At 44.3% G+C, this 18,849-nt stretch overlaps 8 protein-coding genes across 8 annotated transcripts; 4 read left to right on the forward strand and 4 right to left on the reverse strand.

Moving 5' to 3' along the window:
- Window positions 1-889: 889 nt before the first annotated feature.
- Window positions 890-1,607, reverse strand: BDW43DRAFT_316427 (uncharacterized protein; the record flags this gene model as incomplete). Its single annotated transcript, XM_032048300.1, has 3 exons — window positions 890-1,077; window positions 1,127-1,183; window positions 1,229-1,607. 3 exons carry the CDS (start codon window positions 1,605-1,607, stop codon window positions 890-892), a joined length of 624 nt encoding a protein of 207 aa, XP_031894755.1.
- Window positions 1,608-1,925: 318 nt separating this feature from the next.
- BDW43DRAFT_292825 (uncharacterized protein) lies at window positions 1,926-2,965 on the forward strand. Its single transcript, XM_032043761.1, has 4 exons — window positions 1,926-2,189; window positions 2,235-2,705; window positions 2,758-2,774; window positions 2,826-2,965. The coding sequence occupies exon 2, from the start codon at window positions 2,237-2,239 to the stop codon at window positions 2,678-2,680; it is 444 nt and encodes a 147-aa protein (XP_031894756.1). The 5' UTR covers window positions 1,926-2,189; window positions 2,235-2,236; the 3' UTR covers window positions 2,681-2,705; window positions 2,758-2,774; window positions 2,826-2,965.
- A 3,423-nt stretch (window positions 2,966-6,388) lies between these two features.
- BDW43DRAFT_323451 (uncharacterized protein) lies at window positions 6,389-7,342 on the forward strand. Its single transcript, XM_032049748.1, has 2 exons — window positions 6,389-6,798; window positions 6,851-7,342. The coding sequence occupies exons 1-2, from the start codon at window positions 6,574-6,576 to the stop codon at window positions 7,268-7,270; spliced, it is 645 nt and encodes a 214-aa protein (XP_031894757.1). The 5' UTR covers window positions 6,389-6,573; the 3' UTR covers window positions 7,271-7,342.
- BDW43DRAFT_292830 (uncharacterized protein) lies at window positions 6,588-8,095 on the reverse strand. Its single transcript, XM_032043762.1, has 3 exons — window positions 7,421-8,095; window positions 6,853-7,365; window positions 6,588-6,800 (listed from the first exon to the last, which is right to left on the reverse strand). Exons 1-2 carry the CDS (start codon window positions 8,018-8,020, stop codon window positions 7,327-7,329), a joined length of 639 nt encoding a protein of 212 aa, XP_031894758.1. The 5' UTR covers window positions 8,021-8,095; the 3' UTR covers window positions 6,588-6,800; window positions 6,853-7,326.
- Window positions 8,096-8,430: 335 nt separating this feature from the next.
- On the forward strand, window positions 8,431-10,155 carry BDW43DRAFT_292831 (uncharacterized protein). Its single transcript, XM_032043763.1, has 9 exons — window positions 8,431-8,710; window positions 8,771-8,873; window positions 8,920-8,938; window positions 8,987-9,106; window positions 9,219-9,241; window positions 9,291-9,331; window positions 9,385-9,528; window positions 9,581-9,973; window positions 10,026-10,155. The coding sequence occupies exons 1-8, from the start codon at window positions 8,646-8,648 to the stop codon at window positions 9,696-9,698; spliced, it is 633 nt and encodes a 210-aa protein (XP_031894759.1). The 5' UTR covers window positions 8,431-8,645; the 3' UTR covers window positions 9,699-9,973; window positions 10,026-10,155.
- A 3,411-nt stretch (window positions 10,156-13,566) lies between these two features.
- On the forward strand, window positions 13,567-14,311 carry BDW43DRAFT_323453 (P-loop containing nucleoside triphosphate hydrolase protein; the record flags this gene model as incomplete). Its single annotated transcript, XM_032049749.1, has 3 exons — window positions 13,567-13,610; window positions 13,658-14,128; window positions 14,182-14,311. The coding sequence occupies 3 exons, from the start codon at window positions 13,567-13,569 to the stop codon at window positions 14,309-14,311; spliced, it is 645 nt and encodes a 214-aa protein (XP_031894760.1).
- Window positions 14,312-15,013: 702 nt separating this feature from the next.
- On the reverse strand, window positions 15,014-16,547 carry BDW43DRAFT_234683 (uncharacterized protein). Its single transcript, XM_032039578.1, has one exon. The coding sequence runs from the start codon at window positions 16,435-16,437 to the stop codon at window positions 15,133-15,135; it is 1,305 nt and encodes a 434-aa protein (XP_031894761.1). The 5' UTR covers window positions 16,438-16,547; the 3' UTR covers window positions 15,014-15,132.
- BDW43DRAFT_234668 (uncharacterized protein) lies at window positions 16,371-17,264 on the reverse strand. The gene is made up of 2 exons (XM_032039577.1): window positions 16,485-17,264; window positions 16,371-16,430 (listed from the first exon to the last, which is right to left on the reverse strand). Exon 1 carries the CDS (start codon window positions 17,127-17,129, stop codon window positions 16,659-16,661), a length of 471 nt encoding a protein of 156 aa, XP_031894762.1. The 5' UTR covers window positions 17,130-17,264; the 3' UTR covers window positions 16,371-16,430; window positions 16,485-16,658.
- Window positions 17,265-18,849: the final 1,585 nt, after the last annotated feature.

Here is an 18,849-nt window from a genome sequence, read left to right on the forward strand (position 1 = left end):
ATTCCCAAGGCAGAAATGGTTATCTTGGGAAAAAGAATTAGGCATCATTGCGGAAGACTGATCATGTATTTAAGAACAAATAGGATGAAGCTGTTTTTTCTCGATAGCCCAACTGCCTCGAGCACTCGATTTCTGGAAATCTGCGCCGTTTACGTGTGATTCATCAATCAGGTGTCAACTTATTCCGCTGCAAGTCTGCTAAATCATTCTTACAAGGTGGCAAGGTTCATTTTTCGTCATTCTCCCTGCATAACTGACTACAAAATATAAAGTGAGTACTTCTAGCGACATGCGTCCAACGGGTTGATTGTATTTTCGAGAGATATGAGACAAGATGCTAGCTACCATTTAACACTAACTATTAAAGTCGCGAAGCTGAATCTAATGGATTTGGATCTACAGTTTTAAATAGTTCAATACCGTACTCCTTTACAAACTTTTTTTTGGTACACGTTACACTTGGGCCATTATGGTGGTAAAGAAGTTCAAAACAAGAGGCTCAACAGATGATGAGCTTGTGGAAGAATGCATGGATGAGGTAGTATTGCCTTTTCCTGAACTCTATAGGGTGATTGGCTAATGATTGCAATCAATACAGGTTAAATGTGATAACTGCGGTATCTCTTGGACAACACCAGCAAAAGGCAAAAGAATAGATCCGCCTGACGATACTGTGGCAATCGTTATTGATGTTGTGAGTGAAAAGGGGCGAATAAGGATATACGAGAAAGAGAATGATGTGCATCCACTCGATGGCGTTGGGATAGAATGGACCGGGGACATGGTCATGGTTCCTTGGAATAAAAACTGGTGGTTCAGAGCATCGGGAGCTCTCCCGGTCGGCTATATTACCGGGAGGATAAGCGCTGGTTAGAGATCTATCTCAAAATCACATCACTCGTCGCCGTTGTATAATCAATCGACGCGTCAACTCATCGGATATCGGTATAGTTATGAAGGATGACGTATTCGCGTAAGTGTCGGTCAGCCACGCTTTCCCCCGGATGTGTTCTCTGGACCTGAGGGCCTGCTCAATATCGCCTATATCAAGTTCATAAACGTCACCAGTAGTAGTCACTACGAGGAGTTAGCAGTTTGCATGATGCTAGGCTAATTCTGGTCATACCTGTTGCATCTGTCTCGTCAAGGTCTTGAGACAGATTATCGTGGCGCTGAGGAAAGACTGCCTATTGTTAGCATTATTCTATCGTGGAAACTTTTCCCTCACATCTAGCGAAGTAGATATCTCCAAGACTTCGGAGAACGCCGCACTCGAACTCTGCACTTCTTTCTTTCATCTTGTGGGGTAGCTCTACTCTAGCACGGTCTCTCATTCTCGCTACATTAGAGCACCCAATGGTAGCGGCACACAGAACCACTTTGTCTCGTCCCAGGACTGTATTTACCTGCTGGAGGAATTGCAAGTAAATAGTTCGCTGCTTCGCGGCTCTGGTGTCTTCAGCAGGGGGACCAGTAGCCAATAATGTGAAAGCTTCGACAACACGATTCTCTTCTTGCGTCTTTAGCCCAGGGCGCATTTCTATCAACTTGGAAGAGTCGATAAGTTTAGTAACGGCATCTTCGGCGGTGAGTAGTTGGGGAGGCATCTTTGTTGTTTTCCACTGGAGAGTAACTCGAAAACAAAGGTGAAGGAGATGAAGGTACAGCAGGGTTAGAAATAGTAAGAATGCGGGGTAAAGAGTCATAAAAGGTCACATATGACATGATCTAGTCAGAAAATGTCAAAAAATGTCAGAAGGTGTCTGACTGCGTCATATGATGCCAAGATACAGTATGGTGGAACCGCTGTTCAGAAAACTCACCAATCACCATTGGTATCACATGTACTTAATGCACCAACATTGAGATAATCTCCGCAGCAGTTTCTTGCTACTGTTCTATGTGCTACTCAACGGGCTATCGTACAAACTTCCACCTACCACAACCTGACCAGCTAAATGTAGGGTTGTAGTCTCCATAGTGACAATCTCAGAGATATCCTTTTACGGAATTTTTTCATTGGCTAATGCAAAGAGATTTTTGTCTCCCACCTTTCCCCTCCTGGGCAAGTCATCTGTAGGGTATCGCAGTACAAACGCGGTTGACCAAGTAAATATAAATAAATCTAACCAATTTACGAACCGTCAATGTGATATGCATTCAATTACGGGGAACAAAAGATCAAAGCAGTAAGGCAATCTACTTATGGGTAGCTTCTAGCTCACAACGCGCAGGAATGAAACCTGTTGTGATCAAACCATCATTCGAAATTCAGCACGCAGCGGCCGGGAGATACCAACTTGGAACCATCGAGCGATGTTTTCATCTTCCTATAGAGACGCTGTTAAGCTCTAGGGAGGGGGCTATCGCTCTTCTCCAATACGGAGAGATTTTACGGACTATCCCAAGCCTGTGGAGACTCCCACGGCGATGTGAAAATTGGACCTTGCGGCACGAAATGCATATCTCATTGGAGGGTGATCGGGCCATTGTGGTCTATGGGTTTAACCGCATCAATATGCCAGCAGAGGCGTTACGCAATTCCTATGTCGGTAGGATACTTCTGAACTCAAATAACGGTATTTGGGTGACTTTGGCACAGGCCCTCTGTGCTGGGGTTCGAAAGAATTGCCGCCGCATTGTTACTCGTATGACCTGGAGGATACGTCGGTTTTTGTAGGGATTAGGGATGATGTATGCAGCTTCTACATATTTATTAACACATAGTGAAGAGTACTTTGTGCTAGAGGAAATTACAGAGGCAATCGTAATCGCTGATGCGAAGTCAGTTTACGCTAAAAATTATGGCTTCCTTCTCCACTGACCAGGCCTAGAACTTGTTCCATGGGAAATCTGCGAGACCATCTAATGCTGGCTACTCGGGGGTATAATCGGACTTTGTCTGATATTGTCAATAAGCAGATTATAAGGACCAAGCATTGCTCAAACTCTCACCGCATGTTCTCCCCAGCCAGTTTATTCTGGATGTCACTATCCTTACTCATTTGAATTGCTCCTGCTTTCTACCAATCTTCGACGCGAGTGCCGATCTTTTCCATTATGGCTTGCATCAACCTTCTTCAGTGGATCGAAAGGTCTTGGTTGTCTGCACAACTGTTTCCCACGGTACGCCTTGATCCGAACCGCAGGTCACCTACATCTTCTGGAAACGAAGAAATCAACCAATATGAATATGTTCCGCCCCAACCGATGGTGGCCAACAGTATTTCCACTATACGTTTACCAAGTAAAGCTCGACTGCCCAGGAAGACGACAGTAAACCCAGCGCCACACGTCCTTTTCTCGAACGAGCAATCGTTGGATGCAGCTGATCAGGAACGTCCTCAAGTTTCTAGTCTTAATAATCAAATGGTTGTATGGAAACTTCGATATGGCATAGTGGAAATACGTGGGGGTGAAGAAATGGATGGCGAACTATTGTGTGATGTTCGTCAAGATACGGAGCAATGGGAAGAGACCAACGGCATGCGTACTACCCGCCTTTCTTTCAAGCATTTCTACTATCCCCTGGAGGATTTAAAGGGCCACTATGTTGGAAGAAAGCTGTTAGAGGCCTGGAAACGTACACAGCAGGACTTGAGGAAGCAGGAAACCCTACCATTATGCCACAAAGATATTGCTGATGATGATCTGCTTATACTCCCTTAACAACATCTCTTTATGTTTCAATCTAGGATCAGTTCCTTCGCTGTTAACCAATCGCATATCTTATTTAAAAGGGCCCTGTAGACTTGAAGAGGCATCTCAAGCGTCGTTCAACGAGGTCTCGAATTCATATGACTAGATTGACGCCACTTGTAAATTAAGTTTCCAATGTAGTTACCTTAGCTCTTGACATGTGTTGGTAATCAGGTCTTGGCTGCGCGAAGCTTCCTTTCGTTACGGATATATTTGTCCCTAGTATACTCCTTTGGTGAGTCTGCTGGTGAGCTGAATTCCCCAGAATCTACCTAGAGCATGTTTCGATCATTTTCCCATACCAGCTAATCCCTAATTGGCCATAGAATCCATACCTCGAAGTACGTTCACAATGGGTAGAAGCATACAACCCAACTTGGATAAAAAGGCCGGGGCGCCACCACCGCCAAAACAGAAGATCTCTCAATCTTCTTTTTGCTCGCTCTTCTCTTTCCGTGGTTTAGCCATAAGAGTGTGACTATTTTCTTATCCGTATCTTTCGCTTGTATTTACAATTATAAATATGTTGAATTAGAACGAAGCACAGATTTCCAGGAACCCTTCTGTCACACATACATATATCAAGATCCGACTACACTCCATAAGCCGGGAGTAAATTATTAAACTCAGCAATGTCAACGGAGTCCCTCCTAGTACTAGTGCTTATTTTATGGTTTCTTTTTATTACTCTGACTCTCCTTTCCTACTGTTGCAGGGAGCAGTCCGATGAACGTTTGGTTGACCTGCCGCTACCTGTGACAAGGTTTGTCCGTCTTATCCTGGGATAGGTAACATGAAATTGGCTGATCCATTCTAGTATATGCGCTGCAAATATTGGCTAGACCTGTTGCCCCATGCCTGGCCGAAGCACCACAGCCTCGCTTCTGGTTTAATCGGACGTCAGATTGATTGCAGGCCAAGGGCTTTCCCGGAAAGAAAAAGGGATAGGGAAGAGGAGAAGAGGATATGGGTGGTGGACTGAAGCACTCAGGCTTGGGCTAGGTAATTTTGTCTATTAAATTACAGTTCCAGGAAATACTGTTCAGCCTTGCTAGCCGCTTATAAGCACTAGAATATGATGGAATAACTCTCGATTCTGCTAGGCTATAATCATGTATCGGAAACATAGAAAGTATTATGTAGAAAATTTGTCGCTTAGGACCAATTACGATAGGTAAAGCGCAGCCTTGTTAGTCTATTCCAGGCACGGCTCAGATACAAACAGGGTTCATATTTTCCTCCTTTTCGATAAATAAATCCCTGTAGATAGTAGTACTACGAAGCTATTGGTGCCTATATTTTCGCTAGAATAGTCTATACAGCCCTGGGGAATGTCTTGCTGATTGTGATCTTTAGAAAACAATTTTGGCCCTAGTAATTTCTGTACTTAAATTATACAACCTAAACCTTTACTCAGTATGGTCAGTCAGCCAAAGGAAAGAATAAGAAGCGTGTCTTGTTCGTATCTGGAATGGAAAGCACGTTGGATGTTTGGTTTTGTCGAACCATTTTTAACCTGCGTTGGAAACAAGTATTTTGCAGCAGTGGGGTCTCTTTATATCTTTTCTTCAGCACCCTTTTCACCAAAGAATCGTTTACTTCATAATGAAGAGGTTGTCTTTGATGTGGGATGGGAGTTCCTGGCCGAAGCAGGCAAAGAAATGCACGAGATGCAGCAATCTGAAGCTTGAGGTAAGCTGTTTTATCTGTTCTATAGACAGTGTACCATCTAATTCCCGTAGTGCTCGAAAACGGTTCCATGTTCTTGGTGTAATCGAGATGGAAAGCTGTGCTTGCCGCGAGTGTTTCATAGGATGAAAGACAGTACTACAAGTCCAGTGTCATCTGAACCAGCCCCTGATCCACGGGGCCCCTCCAGCCCGTTATGCCAATCCCACAAGAACATTCAAATCTGCATAGTCAGCATTGCCGCAATTCGCCACCACATCCGGCTCAAGAAAGTTCGCCTCTGGTAGACATGGCCACATGGGGCCCACAGGACAAATTGTATCCACCGAGAACGGTATTTTATCCAGATATTACCTGGACCCTTTGTTCTGCGGTATTCCAAAAGTCCCCCATTCTGTGTCCTATGACGAAAAAGATCCTGAATGTGAGATAGTTCATATTGTTGCATATGTGCAGTGTATGTGCATGAACAAGATTGCTTTCAGGCTTACCTCGGAGACCATGAACGCATTGATCAGAGTACATAGAATTATTTATTCTGGATATGAAGCTACAAATGTGCAAGAACTGCATCAGATGCAAGGTCAGCTTGTGTCTCTTTATGCACAGTTTGCTGGGGCAATCGGCAACTTCGTCTACTGGACCGACTTCCAAGCTCTTGATGGCTTGGAGAAAGATGGTACCGGTAGGCTACTGGATCCAGATCGTGCCAATGTGTATTCTAGAATCAGGGAGCTTTTCTTTCCTCTGTTGCCATTGTCAGTTAATGGGACCTAAAATTGATACTGAGGTCGATACATCCTGTAAATTACTATAGCCTTGAGCTATTAATATTAGCCTACCTTTAATCACACTGTGTATATACTGTCTAGTCCAATCCAGCAGTTCCTAAGTGGCCCACTGGCAGTTCTTCATCGAAAATCATGGCCTTGCCGTAAACAGGAGCGAGGAGGTACCAAATACCGTATAGAAGCTCTATAGAAAAGGCCCTAAGAATGTCGAAATATGTCATGTACCGTAAAAGAAGTGGCTGTATTGGTTATGCTATCTTAACTTTCCCAGACTTGAATAGTTTAAAAGGCCTAAAAACCTCCACTACTGGTAAATGAAGGCCTGTGAACTGTCCTCCTTGACTGTACAAAAATACCCTTGCCGCATTAGTCATCCACTTGTCCAAGGAACAACATGGATCATCTTACGGTGGGCACCCAGAAATTCTCCGTGGAAGAAGCACAGATAGTGATGATGGAGCCACTGGGTTACTTGTGTCTCGGTACCGAGCCCCCGCGAGAGGATGTTGTAAAGGAAGTGGAAAAGGTTTACGAGCGAAGTCCGAAGAGCGTCTCCCAGTCATTTCAATACTGTAAGGGAGGAAGAGAATGTGAAATCTTTTTGAACTTGGACAAGCAGGTGCGTACCCTCTTCTAACACCATAGAACTATGGACTGACTTCCAACTAAAGGTCATAACTCTGATTGAAAGGACACTGGAGAAGCCATTCCACGATTTGAAGGAACAAGGGCCCGTGATTGTTGAGTTTATAGGCACCGATATTCCAATCCTCGAAGTAGCGACAGCACATCCATCACGTGATGCGATATCCGTCCTGCGTCCGCTAAGAGAGTCGGCGCACTGGGGTAATGGGCTATTCGGTCTGTATTCATGCACCCATAACCTCAGTATGGAACAGTTTCAAGGTATAACTGAAAAGGATATACATGAAATAGTCGTTGAGCCAAGTGAGACACTATTGGTCTCCGGTGGTCTCCGTGTTCGCCCATCAACAAAGGGAGGAGTACGCATGGTCTGGCAAGGCTTCTCGAAACGTCCAATGCTTCATGATATCTCTTCACCTTTAGCACTTCCATTCATGACAATATGACCGATATATCGTACGCTTGACTGGTATGCGGCAAATAGGCTTGGGAAAATCTATCTTCACTGAGGGGAGGTAGGAGAGACGGCTGATAAGGACTCCTGTACAAGAGTTAGTTGACGGATCGCGTCGATCAATTCAAGGGCTGCTTCAAACCATTTTAAATGTATAGTAATCTTGGTAATCTATAAGTTCTGGGGTAACCCTGATTGCGAGCCATATGATCTCAGGATATGCTCCATTCTTCAGTAGGCAAATAGCGTTCGTTACTTCAGACTCGTAGAAGTGTGGGAACCTGGCCAGAACAAAAATAAATACAAAAGATATACCTTGGAAGCCAACCTCTCGCTCTATTCGAAGAAGCTTTTGCCCTGTCTCGAGCCATTTTCGAGCAAGAGGCGTGTTGGGAAGATTTTGCTCTAGCAGAAAGGTTGGCCGCAAACCAAGGTTGTCAGGTAGGTGGAAATTGACTGTAGCTGGCTCTGATTTTTGTCCTAGCCAGATCTCGTATTGCGTTGATAGATATCGGAGAGCGAGCAGTTTCTTAAACAGCGTAGCTGGTGCGGTATTTTTGCCTTCCTTGGTCAATAAACAAACTGTCCTAGCATCCTCCCCGGGCTCATATGGGCAGATCCGTGTGATCTCAGGGGTTTGGTCTTTTTTGGCGAAACTCCTTATATCGTTTAGTGTATTTCGTACAATGTCAAGGAGTGGTTGGGCTCGGCTGACCCTCCTACACTTCGGTAGGTCAACCATGGGTGCGCCAATAGGATGCGATTCCGTCCAGGTCACAGAGTATCAGAGAAGGGGGAGTCAGAAGTCCGTGTAGACATCATATTTTGACATAGTGTAGTTCAGTAAGTGTTGCCAGCTGGTAGGCTCAGATATACCTGAATAAGGTGGATCATGTGTAATAATATGATTGGATGATTTTACTGCGCTAGGACTATTATAGTATCGTCTACCTACATTTGGTCTCCACGACCATAGTGTACCGCCCCAATATCGGCCGCAAACCACAGGCGCACGTCGTAATGACTGCGGTGCGGTATCCACTCTGCAGCTAGGCACCTTTAGTTTGCGCTTAGGCGAAAGAAATCGAGAAGTTGACCAAGGTTTCAAGGACAATGCCTATGCACCCGAACAGACCCGAAGCATATGAGAACGCCATACTCGCTAGTTTGCTCTAGACCTGGCCGAAATTATATACACTAAGAAAATATTTTGGGAGTATGTAACGGTATTTACGCTCCATGTTCTCACTGGGGTTGGAGATGGTGGTTCTTTCCGTAGCTTATAATGAGGGAAGAAGAATGGCGGTTTTGAGAGTCCTTATTTAAATTTACACTTAATTCTGCACCCTGCTCTTTGACGGGGTACAATGAACCAACAGTCGCCTTTGTCTCAAAGCTCCGTATCTGATTCAGCCTATGGCTCTGATATTGGGTATGTCCGCATATGCATCTGCCTTGCGTATCCTAGCCGCTGCCTTAACTGACTTTTCAGATCCACCGCATCGCTCGATGATGAATACCTTGAAACGGATTACAAGCATGGCAGAGTCTATGCAGTGTTGTATCAACATCAACACCCATGGCCTATTGATGAAGTGTGTTTTCCGCCACCCTCATTGAATTATTGCTGATATCGTGGAGGCGGAACAAGATCGGCTTGGTAACACCCAAACACACACCAATCCGGGGTCTGTTCTAATGTACACAGGAGAGCAATTCGAATTGTACTGTGAATTATTTGACAATAAATTAGCCCATGTGTCAATTGATAGGCCATTAACCGTGCTTGATGTTAGGTCAGGAACTGGCTGCTGGGCATTGGAATTTGGTTAGCATAGTGTCTCCCTTTTTGCCCTCTCGGTTCATTCTTCTCCCTTCACCCCCTTCCTCGCGCCAAGGATTACGTTTGTCTCAAATTGCGTTGCTAATATTTTCTGTAGCTGATAGGAATCCTGGGACCGAGGTATATCGACTTGTCCTTTTCACTATCAAGCCTAATATTGATTATTTAGGTACTTGGTATTGACTTACTCGCCCACATGATGCCCAGATGGTTGGTATATCCATGTATATATATTTATAATGTATATGAGGCTAATATACCAGGGTACCGGCAAATTGTGAATTCGTGGTGGAAAATCTGACTAGTTCTCACTGGCATCAAAGCTATAAAAATGTTGACTTTATCCATATAGGAGACATTGGTGGTGATTACCAACTTTTATCAATTCTTCTTAGCGGCTCCTATAAGTAAGCTTTGCTCGAAAGGGTACTCATTTACCATCCCTAATTGATCATTTAGGTGTTGTAAACATAAAGGCATGGTTGAGATTTGGGGCACTAGACTCCAGCTGGACGACCCTGATGGCGACAGTCCTCTCCACACATTGTATAAAAACATGGAAAGAGCCTACCAGTGAAGCGGACGATTTCTCTATTTGCCTTCAATATATGTGAATGAACTGCACCGCCACGTGTTCATCAATACGAATGAACATGTCTATCGTCTATCACTGCGAAATATATCTGAAGACTCCATTGAGAGCAAAATCATCTCCAACTGGGCACGCGGGCTAAACGCATATTGTCTGGAATTGATGAGTCAGTTGCGAGGGAGACAGACCCTTATGACATTGCTTGAATGTGCTGCAGCTCGAAGTGCTTTGGCCGCGGGTGTCAATGGATTCCTTGAAATGTACGTATTCTTTCTCATGATAGCAGGGAACTAGCTGAGTATAGTTGGACAGCCGCGTCGCCTATGGACAGAAGCCAACTGAGGGTTGAGATAGTATGACTGTATATATTACCCAGGGAAATTGGTTCGGGGACTTTGGCTCTTTTAGTTGCATAGTAGAAACACTGAACCTACGTTTGTCATAAGTGATTTGGCGCTGGATATGAGGAATAATTAACATAATGGATAGTCATTCCTGTAGCTTTAGAATTCATCATTCTCCAGTTTCTATTTAGTGGTGGATAAGAAACAAACTGTATATTACATGAGTTCGACTCTAGTACAATACTAATGATCAGTGGAATACTAGATTCCAGTGAATGTGAACGGATGTACACCAATATACAGACATTATCTGTATAGCAAGTACTGTCTAGAACCTAGCTTGATCTGTGATCACCAGCCACGTTGCATTGAGACCATACCCAGTGGAACAGATCAATGACTGGGCTTTGGTCAGACATATGTCACTTCAAGCCGCTACCTGATTAGCCAAAGGGGGGTACTGGGATCCAATCCAACAGGGAAAGTTACACTAGCTTCTCCTGACCGCGCTCTGTCATCTATTAGTTTAGTGTTATGTACGAGGATAGGATAGCTCGGGATCCGCGTTGTAGCGCTGACCGACAATTTTCGACAATCCACAAAACACAAAGTACCGACACTTTTTTTTAATTGATAATTGATTCAGGTTATTAATCATTGAAGAGGTTCTCCTTAGGTCATCACGTGGTAATATGGCTAATCAATATTTAAAAGGGACGTGGGTATCTTTTCCAACGCCCTAATCGATATTATCGATCAGCACCACAGTCAGCGAAAAATGGATGATAGCTACGTGTGAGTAATGCCTCTTATGTCCATTTATGTACACTCGTTAACCAAAGCCTTAGGCAACTCATTATTGAGCAAATTCCGTATGATCCCGCCTGGCACTCATGCTTAATGAGCAGACATCTACATGATCGCTTGGATTTGATTCAAAGATGTTCCCGAGATTTTCTGGAAAGTCAAGATGTATCTCGATTTGCAGTTGGTCTTGCCATTAGGCTATCCAGATTACGCCCAGAATTCCGTGGCAGTAGGACAACAGTGCACATGGACGCATATACTGTCATTCAATCTCTTCATTATGCTATACGAGGCTACACTTCCGAAAACATTTCGCCCGGACTTGCTCCAGCATCAGAACATGATCAATATTTCGTCTTACACCAACTAGCATTGGTCCTGTTATCTCAGTCAGGAACTGTCTCTAGCGCCATAGTTGAGTTAGTTCAAACTATTTTGGCACTGCATGACTTCCCTGATGTCCTATACGATTGCGACTTTCTCCACATGTATACTCCGCTAAGATGTTCGGGAAAGATGCATGAGAGGGCTTTATATAGTATTCTTCACCCATGGGTGTCCACTACATTCTTTCTGGCTGACACGTCTTTCCTAATTCACCAATTTTCTTCCGCTATTCCGGACACTCTTGATGATCTTATCCGGCTGAGAGACCCTATATTTGGTGTCATAACTGCCATTAGAGATGTCTTTTGGTTACTTTCGGAGGAATGGCTAGATTGGAAGCCAATTTATGAGGTCTCATTCTTGGGACCCATGAATCTATTCAGTAGCTTCGGTCTCCTTGGGACAATGGAACGACAGTTGTCCTACGTGAGATATGATCACACGCAATATATGTCGTCTTTCATGTGCATCTTCGAGTTCTTCGAAATGTGCAATCAACGAGCATTGAGCTCAATGTTGGATGATATCCAGCACTTGATGCAGAGAGGTTATCTTTGTGGGAGGCCCTCAGCCCAATCTAATCGTATGCCTCGGTTTCTTCTCCATTTGCGGCAATATCTACTGAGCTTGATTGACTACATTCGTCAACAAAGGGGGGGGGATAGTGGGTCAGAAGCCTTGGTAGCAACTTGATACTCTACCTGGTCTTATTTGGTTATTACCTATGATGTTTATAGTATCAGATCTGAAAATATTGTAGCATGGTGACCACTTTTAGGTCCTTTTCCACTCCTTATGTATTTCTATCATGAACACATTTCGGGTTTCCCTGTTGATTAACTGTTGGATGATTTATATTAAATTAATAGCTATGCATTATATTTATTGCATTGCTGGTAGCCCGGCACATAAATAAGCGATCGCCAAAAATAACAGTAACGGTGGTGAGGCAGACCTATAAGAATGTCACCCTCCACTTTTTTCTCCCTTATCATTACACATCTTACAGCCTTCCTTGCCTTCCAATTTTACTGAATATTTTCTGTTGCAGGCTGCCCACATTTCTCGATCATGCATTTACCCCTATATATCGTAGCCTATGGATTCAATTCCAATACTGCCATAACATTCTACTGTTTCCTTCTCTGGGTGATGTGCTATACAGCACCTCGCATTCCTACCATTCTCATTACTCTTGCAATCCCTGTTCTCCAAACCTGGAAACAGCGTATTAAGGTAGCTAATCAAAGTCAACCACGTCTTTTCCTAGCTAATGATTACAGATTATACGCTTGTTAGTCTGGATAGATGATGTTCCTGGGTTTAGACGGAAATACTTGTTTATGGCTGTCTCCATTCTCTCTCGGTCTATCCTTCTAACTTATCTGGATATAAGAGCACAGAAGCCTTTATACTCCCACATAGGTAGGCAAGCAAATCAAACTCACATATCTAAGGTGTTAACTCATGTATAGATAGTACAGTGGTATCCGAATTCCTCCTTTACTATGGGTTAAAGCAGTCTGTCTCTATCCCTCTCAACTATTGTATCTTTACAATACGGGATTCGATTGATAAGACCTTCCAGCAAAGAGCATGCAAAGTGGTTTTTGACTTGGCAGTGGATGGCGGGTCCATTGCCATGAGTCAAGCTGACTCAATCATGTTACTGGCATCTTGTAGAGGTGTACAATCTGCCTTAGCAATGGTGTCCCTGGATATTGTCTCGGCAATATTCAAACTGACATTTATCACCTACGATACATACTCGGAGCTTGGAGTAGGCGTCACTATCACAGTTTTTACAACAGTGGCTATTAAAGCAGTCGCGTCGCGATATATAATTAGCCTGTCATATAAGGCTCGGTTAAGATTTTATACAGCCAGGCAACAATGCAATCGCCTTCTAGATGAGCTGATGAAATCTAGAGAGCTAATTATTCTAAACAACCAGCAATTGCAGGAAATGGCACGATTCCTATCTCACAAGGATAGTGAACTATATCACTTTCACTCCACAATTCGTCCTACAGAGATCGAACCTCTACTTAGTGAGATAGTCACCTATGCTGGCAGAATAACTCTCCTGTTTTGGCTCAATTACCGATATGGAGGAACCGGTCAGAATTTTATACATATATTCAACTTTTGGTCTAGATTTTCCAAGAGCTTTGACAACGTTTCGAACCGTGTCTCCGGTTTTACTCATTCTATAGAGGCCGAGCATGTCTTTCAAGTCCTTTACAATTATAGAGGCGAAACGCAATCAGAGGGCGATCAATTACTAGAAAGTGATGGGAGCATTGATTTTCAAGATGTCTGCGTCTCTCACAACAAGAATACCTTTGCTTTGCGCAATGTAAGCTTTTCTGTCAAACCGGGTCAGACCATTGCTATTGTTGGCAGAAACGGTGCCGGGAAAAGCACTATTTTACGAACTCTTATGCGACTAATTGATCACGATAGCGGTGATATCAAGATCAGCAATCATGACATTCGCAGACTGACAAAGGAATCTGTCAGAGAGCATATTAAAATGGTCCCGCAGAACCCGGAGTTATTCTATGGCCAGACGATATTGACAAATCTTACTTATGGCTGCAGGCCCGATATTGATTATGAAACTGTTCAGGAAATATGCAAGCATATTGGCCTGCACGAGAGAATCTTAAGCTTCACACAAGGATATCAGACCGAGCTTCATCCATCTAATGATCTATCCGGTGGACAGAAACAGATTGTTGCACTTGTTCGTATCCTGTTGCAGAAGCCCTCAATTCTGGCTCTAGATGAGGCCACCAGCCAATTAGATAAAGCCACAGAGAAAACAATATGGAACTACTTGGACACTATCCAGAAAACAAAAATCATTGTCACGTATGTTATGCAGCTACTTCACTACAGGACTATAGCTAACTATGGATATTTAGACATCGGCTACAGGAAATCAAGAATGCTGATCAGATCCTTGTTGTTGAACAAGGTCAAATCGTGGGGAGGGGCACTCATAAAGAGCTGTTGGACAATGAGATCTATCAGTTACTTCTTGGCTCTGTTTAATAGAGAAGAACTTGCGTCTGAGGATGAGCATTATGAGCTGGTCCATGATAGTCATCGCCGTGCCTGTCGTTGTGTTATGTGGGAAATTTGTGGTAGTCCTGTATTTATGATCAATGGTTAAAGAGTATTCCATAAGTATCCACGGCATTTCTGCAGATTGGAAAAAAGAAGCTTACTTAACCCAGCAAATAGGCAGTTTTATGCTATATAAGAATCAAACAAACATAAATTCCAAACTACCTAGTATCCAATTCAATATATAGTCTTGTAAGGAAACACAAAAGCCTTAACATAAACCACCAAACAGAATATTCTCAAGTCCATAACCATAAGTTCCGCCTATCCTCCGAATACCATAACAGAGAGATCTTAAGCGGCGCAGTTTAATTCTCCATTGTGGCTGGATATTATAGTGTCTATTTCAATTAGTCACTACCCTGTAACACGTAACACAATCTCTAGACTCACCCAAATCAAATGGAAGAGAAGGCACAATAACTCCTCTGCCTTTGTAGCACATACACTGAAGCCGGGCTCCATCATGTAAACAGAAACTACAGCCCAAGTTTTGGATCATATCCATTCAATTGTCAGATAGATTTGTGCTATCTCTTAACACTTCCGTAAAGTTTCTTTTCGCGACCTCAAGTAAACTACTCCTATAGATACAAATATACATGATCCAAAATTCGGCTTTTGCATTTATCCGAGGCGATCCCCAAGAATCGTCCCTCCAATGCTAGATGCCTCCTATGAGAAAGTCGACATAGACTCTGGAGGTGGTGGATACATGCACGCAATGAAATAAACTGAGACATATCTCAAATTTTATCTAGAGATTCACTGCGTATCTTGGAATATTGAACTTGAAGAGATGCTTGGGTCCGATGTTTGAAGTGTTTCGCAACTTCTCGCCAGGGCAGACAGCGGCGACTTCTCAACTCAGTTAGCAGCTGATTCTCTGCAGGTGAATAAGGGCTTCGCTTATGACGCCTCCTGTGGATCGTTTGTCGCGAAGACTGACTTTGAGGACGACCTTCAGGGCATGATGATTGTCTAGGAGGCATATCTGGGCGTGGGGGTAGATGGTAAACATTATCTGGAAGGAATGTAATGAAGTATGTATGCCGAGGGCCGTGGGGTTGAATACGCAGAATTCCCCGGCCGAAGACCTCCTGTGCCTCGTCCGGAGTGCCGAAGCCACTACCTGATGAGTTCCGAAATGAGTTCTTGGTTTCCCTGATGGCGTGATTGGTCGAGGTTGAATCAGTTTCCGCTGCCTTCCTCGGCCGGACTGCATGTTTGCATCTTTTCCGCGGCCGTTCTATCTCAGAGCAAGATCGGTCATTATTGAAGTCCGGCGCTGCCGTACTACTGTTAGTATTGTTGTCCCCGCTCCCATCCTGTTGTACATGGCGTCGAACTTGGATTGGAGGGTCTTTTGTGGCACTGGCCATCAACCTATCGGACTCTCGGACTGGTATCACCACGGAAACAGAAGGCAATCGCTCTGGCCTATCGATATGTATATTTGGTCGAGGGCGAAGGGAACGTGTGCGCTTTGAAGGCATTTTCAAGGGTCCGATTGGGCGGGACTGATGATTGGAATGGGAAAGCTCAGGTAGTCGAACCTCCTTGGAGATTTTGTCGGCATTTGTGTTTGGTCGAGGGCGGAGGGAGCGGGTGCACGGCAAAGGTATTTCTGAGAGTCCGATTGGACAAGACTGATGATTGGGACGCGAGAGTACAGATGGCCGAACCTCCTTGGAAACATTGTCTTCCGCATCGCTAGGTGGACTGGACTTTTCGATTGAGGGTCTGTCATTTTGAACGCTTTGTGTAAGGACTGCCTTGTTGCTCAAGTACTCCGCTTGGTCTCCGCGGCTCGCGACCTCATTTATAGCATCCTCGACAACGGTTTCATCACATTGAATGGTTTCAGCGGGTGATACACCTCGAGGGTGTGGTGTTGTATCCGACAAGTCTGATATATCGGCTGCAGGTGATTGAGAGGTATATGCACTATGATCGCTTACTACTGAAAGGGATGCATTGGTCTTGGTGGAAGCCCTTGATGATAGGATACTATCTCGATGCAACTCCATGACAACAGATGGGCCTGTCATATATTAAGGAAAAGGTCAAGTATGGAGAGGAGGTGGACTATGCCTACCTGGACATTCTAGCTCTGCTCCTGTGAACGCTGGGTCTGAATAACAGCCAGCCTCCACCGATCGACACACCCCCCGGTCTGGCTGTTCCTGCAGGATATCCTGTTCAGGGGTAGATTGAGACGCTGTTTCACCGCTTCCACTAGCACTCGCCTGTGGTTGTGCTAGCTTTGGGATCATTGAACCTGATGCGACATATTAGCTAAGCGCACGGAACATGTCCACTGTGCATCCCACATACCAATACTTGACGTGTTCGGCTTTGGATGAACGTCTGTAACACCTCCATTATGAAACCCATGATCACCAGACCTCTCCAGATCTGCTTCGTGCACTGTTCTGGTGTTTCCCGCTATAGATATCCTCTCTAGTTCGACATCAAATTCATTGCGAACTGTTGTTATATGTGATTCAATATCTTCTCTTATAGAAGTCTGAAGTTGCTGGACAAGATTCTGTCTACTAGCCAGAGTTGGGACGGTCGACGCTGCAGGAATAGGTGGTTTGGGCGGGAGAGGGTGTGAAAGGCACTGTGATGCTGGAGGGGCTTGGTATGGCATCCAACGGGGAGTGGGCAAACTAGACAGAGGGGGTTTGGGAGGAGGGGGTTGACGGTAGAAGCTGATATTATTAAGATTGACATACATGGTTTCAGCGGACTTCGGAATGAGTTGTAAGGCCCAGAAAGGATGATGGGAAGGGGAGGAGGGGGGGAAAGGAGATGGTTTGACACTCAAAAAGGTGACGGAGAGATTCAAGTTGAAGCAGGGGGAAGGGCCAATTAAATAGGTACACGAGAGAGTCGTTTCAGCGCACACCTGAGCGGTTCAAACGAATAGCAGTGCATCGCCACCAGAACCCACAGTCATTGTCAGACTTCACGGCCGAGACTTCCATGTTCCTCGCAAAAAATCCAGATCAGTAAGATACGTTTTCTTTCGAATAATTGAACAATGGTGGCATTATTCTATTGGATGAATGAGGTGTCGCAGTGCCATGGCCCCTCCCGATGACTGTCACCCAGCTCATCCCAGTAACACTTATCGCACAAGATTCCGAAATCCCCAAATTCCAAGGTCCAGGCGGTATAGTTGAGGACCGCATTATCCTAGCCAGACCATCATGGCACCAATCGGACATAAGGGACATCTTGAAAAACCCAGTTTTGGTCAGAGAACTTCCCAATGCGTATGAACAATACGTCGCGCGACCCTAACGCAAAGCCCACATAGCCACCAGTAGATGTAATCGGGGATGCCGTCAACCCTTGAAGCCCGAATGTAACCATATTAGATCATATCCCACCAACCAGATCTTTTTACGGCCGATTCGGGGAGTTACGCAGCCCAATGCATGCTTTTTCGAGTGTAATCCGTAGTCGAGCCATGCAACTGATGACCCCACCACTGAGACCGAACAAAGCACCATGAGGTATTTTTGCGATTGGTGCGCGGGATTCGATAAGCAAATGAGAGTGTCTCAGCGAAATACACCATCAGTATCTCATAGAATTGAGAAATAGCCCTGATCGCGGCTAGCGAATCAAAGGGAAAGCATTGCGGCCTAGGACCGCAGTGGCAAGCCTTGCCATGCGGAAGAGAGCCATCTGGGAGTATCATTCTAGGCAAACAAATTTCTTGCTGTGACACTTGCTGCGGTCGCCCTGCATTATCCAGTAAAAGCAGTTACTCGCATGATCGAGTCAGTTAGTGGTGCCAGGGAGTTTCAGCGGACCCCGTCGAGAGTGGGGAGAGAAAGGGGCTGAGCACTCATTTTGGGGGCGTAATTTCCGAGAGAGCAAGGGTCGGGGTGATGAGCTCCGACTGCGCAAATGACCCAGAACCAGCCAAGTTGTGAGGGCAGTAAAGATTGAAGGGAGGAGACTCATTGAGCAACGCACCGACGGTCTTATATAGTCAAGGACAGGTCGCGAAGGCGGAGACGGAAGGCAGTTCCTGTTGCGGGATAGCGCGAGGAGCCATACCTGATCAGGAAAGCGCTAAACCACTGCGGGAAACCGTCGGACGGGCGCTAAACCCGAACGGGGCGGTTGCCGAAAACGGCGGCGTTCTGGTAAATGCCAATTGTACTTTATTTATAATATATAATAGTAATTTAAGTAGTAGAGAAGAAAAATAGATATAAGATAATTATATAATTAAAAAAAAAAAAGAAAATTAATTCTATTATAATAGAATATAGAGATTAAATTAAGATAGATATTTTAGCTTAATTAAATATTCTAAATTCTCTAGATAGAAATAATCTATATATATTTAGTATAGATATAGTATATATAAAGATATAGATTTACTATATTATAGAATTATTTTTCTATAGTAATCTAATTAATAAAGTTATACTTCT

This window comes from Aspergillus alliaceus (assembly GCF_009176365.1).
Source record: "Aspergillus alliaceus strain CBS 536.65 unplaced genomic scaffold BDW43scaffold_74, whole genome shotgun sequence".
NCBI classification, from domain to species: Eukaryota; Fungi; Ascomycota; class Eurotiomycetes; order Eurotiales; family Aspergillaceae; genus Aspergillus; species Aspergillus alliaceus.

Coding starts and splice junctions, on each gene's coding strand:
- BDW43DRAFT_323451 (XM_032049748.1), top strand. CDS start 6,574: ATGGATCATCTTACGGTGGGCACCCAGAAATTCTCCGTGGAAGAAGCA. Junction 6,799..6,850: donor TTTTGAACTTGGACAAGCAG/GTGCGTACCCTC, acceptor TTCCAACTAAAG/GTCATAACTCTGATTGAAAG.
- BDW43DRAFT_292831 (XM_032043763.1), top strand. CDS start 8,646: ATGAACCAACAGTCGCCTTTGTCTCAAAGCTCCGTATCTGATTCAGCC. Junction 8,711..8,770: donor GCCTATGGCTCTGATATTGG/GTATGTCCGCAT, acceptor CTGACTTTTCAG/ATCCACCGCATCGCTCGATG. Junction 9,107..9,218: donor CTGCTGGGCATTGGAATTTG/GTTAGCATAGTG, acceptor TATTTTCTGTAG/CTGATAGGAATCCTGGGACC.
- BDW43DRAFT_292830 (XM_032043762.1), bottom strand. CDS start 8,020: ATGGTTGACCTACCGAAGTGTAGGAGGGTCAGCCGAGCCCAACCACTC. Junction 7,366..7,420: donor ATTACTATACATTTAAAATG/GTTTGAAGCAGC, acceptor ACTCTTGTACAG/GAGTCCTTATCAGCCGTCTC.
- BDW43DRAFT_292825 (XM_032043761.1), top strand. CDS start 2,237: ATGAAACCTGTTGTGATCAAACCATCATTCGAAATTCAGCACGCAGCG.
- BDW43DRAFT_234668 (XM_032039577.1), bottom strand. CDS start 17,129: ATGTATGTCAATCTTAATAATATCAGCTTCTACCGTCAACCCCCTCCT.
- BDW43DRAFT_234683 (XM_032039578.1), bottom strand. CDS start 16,437: ATGACAGGCCCATCTGTTGTCATGGAGTTGCATCGAGATAGTATCCTA.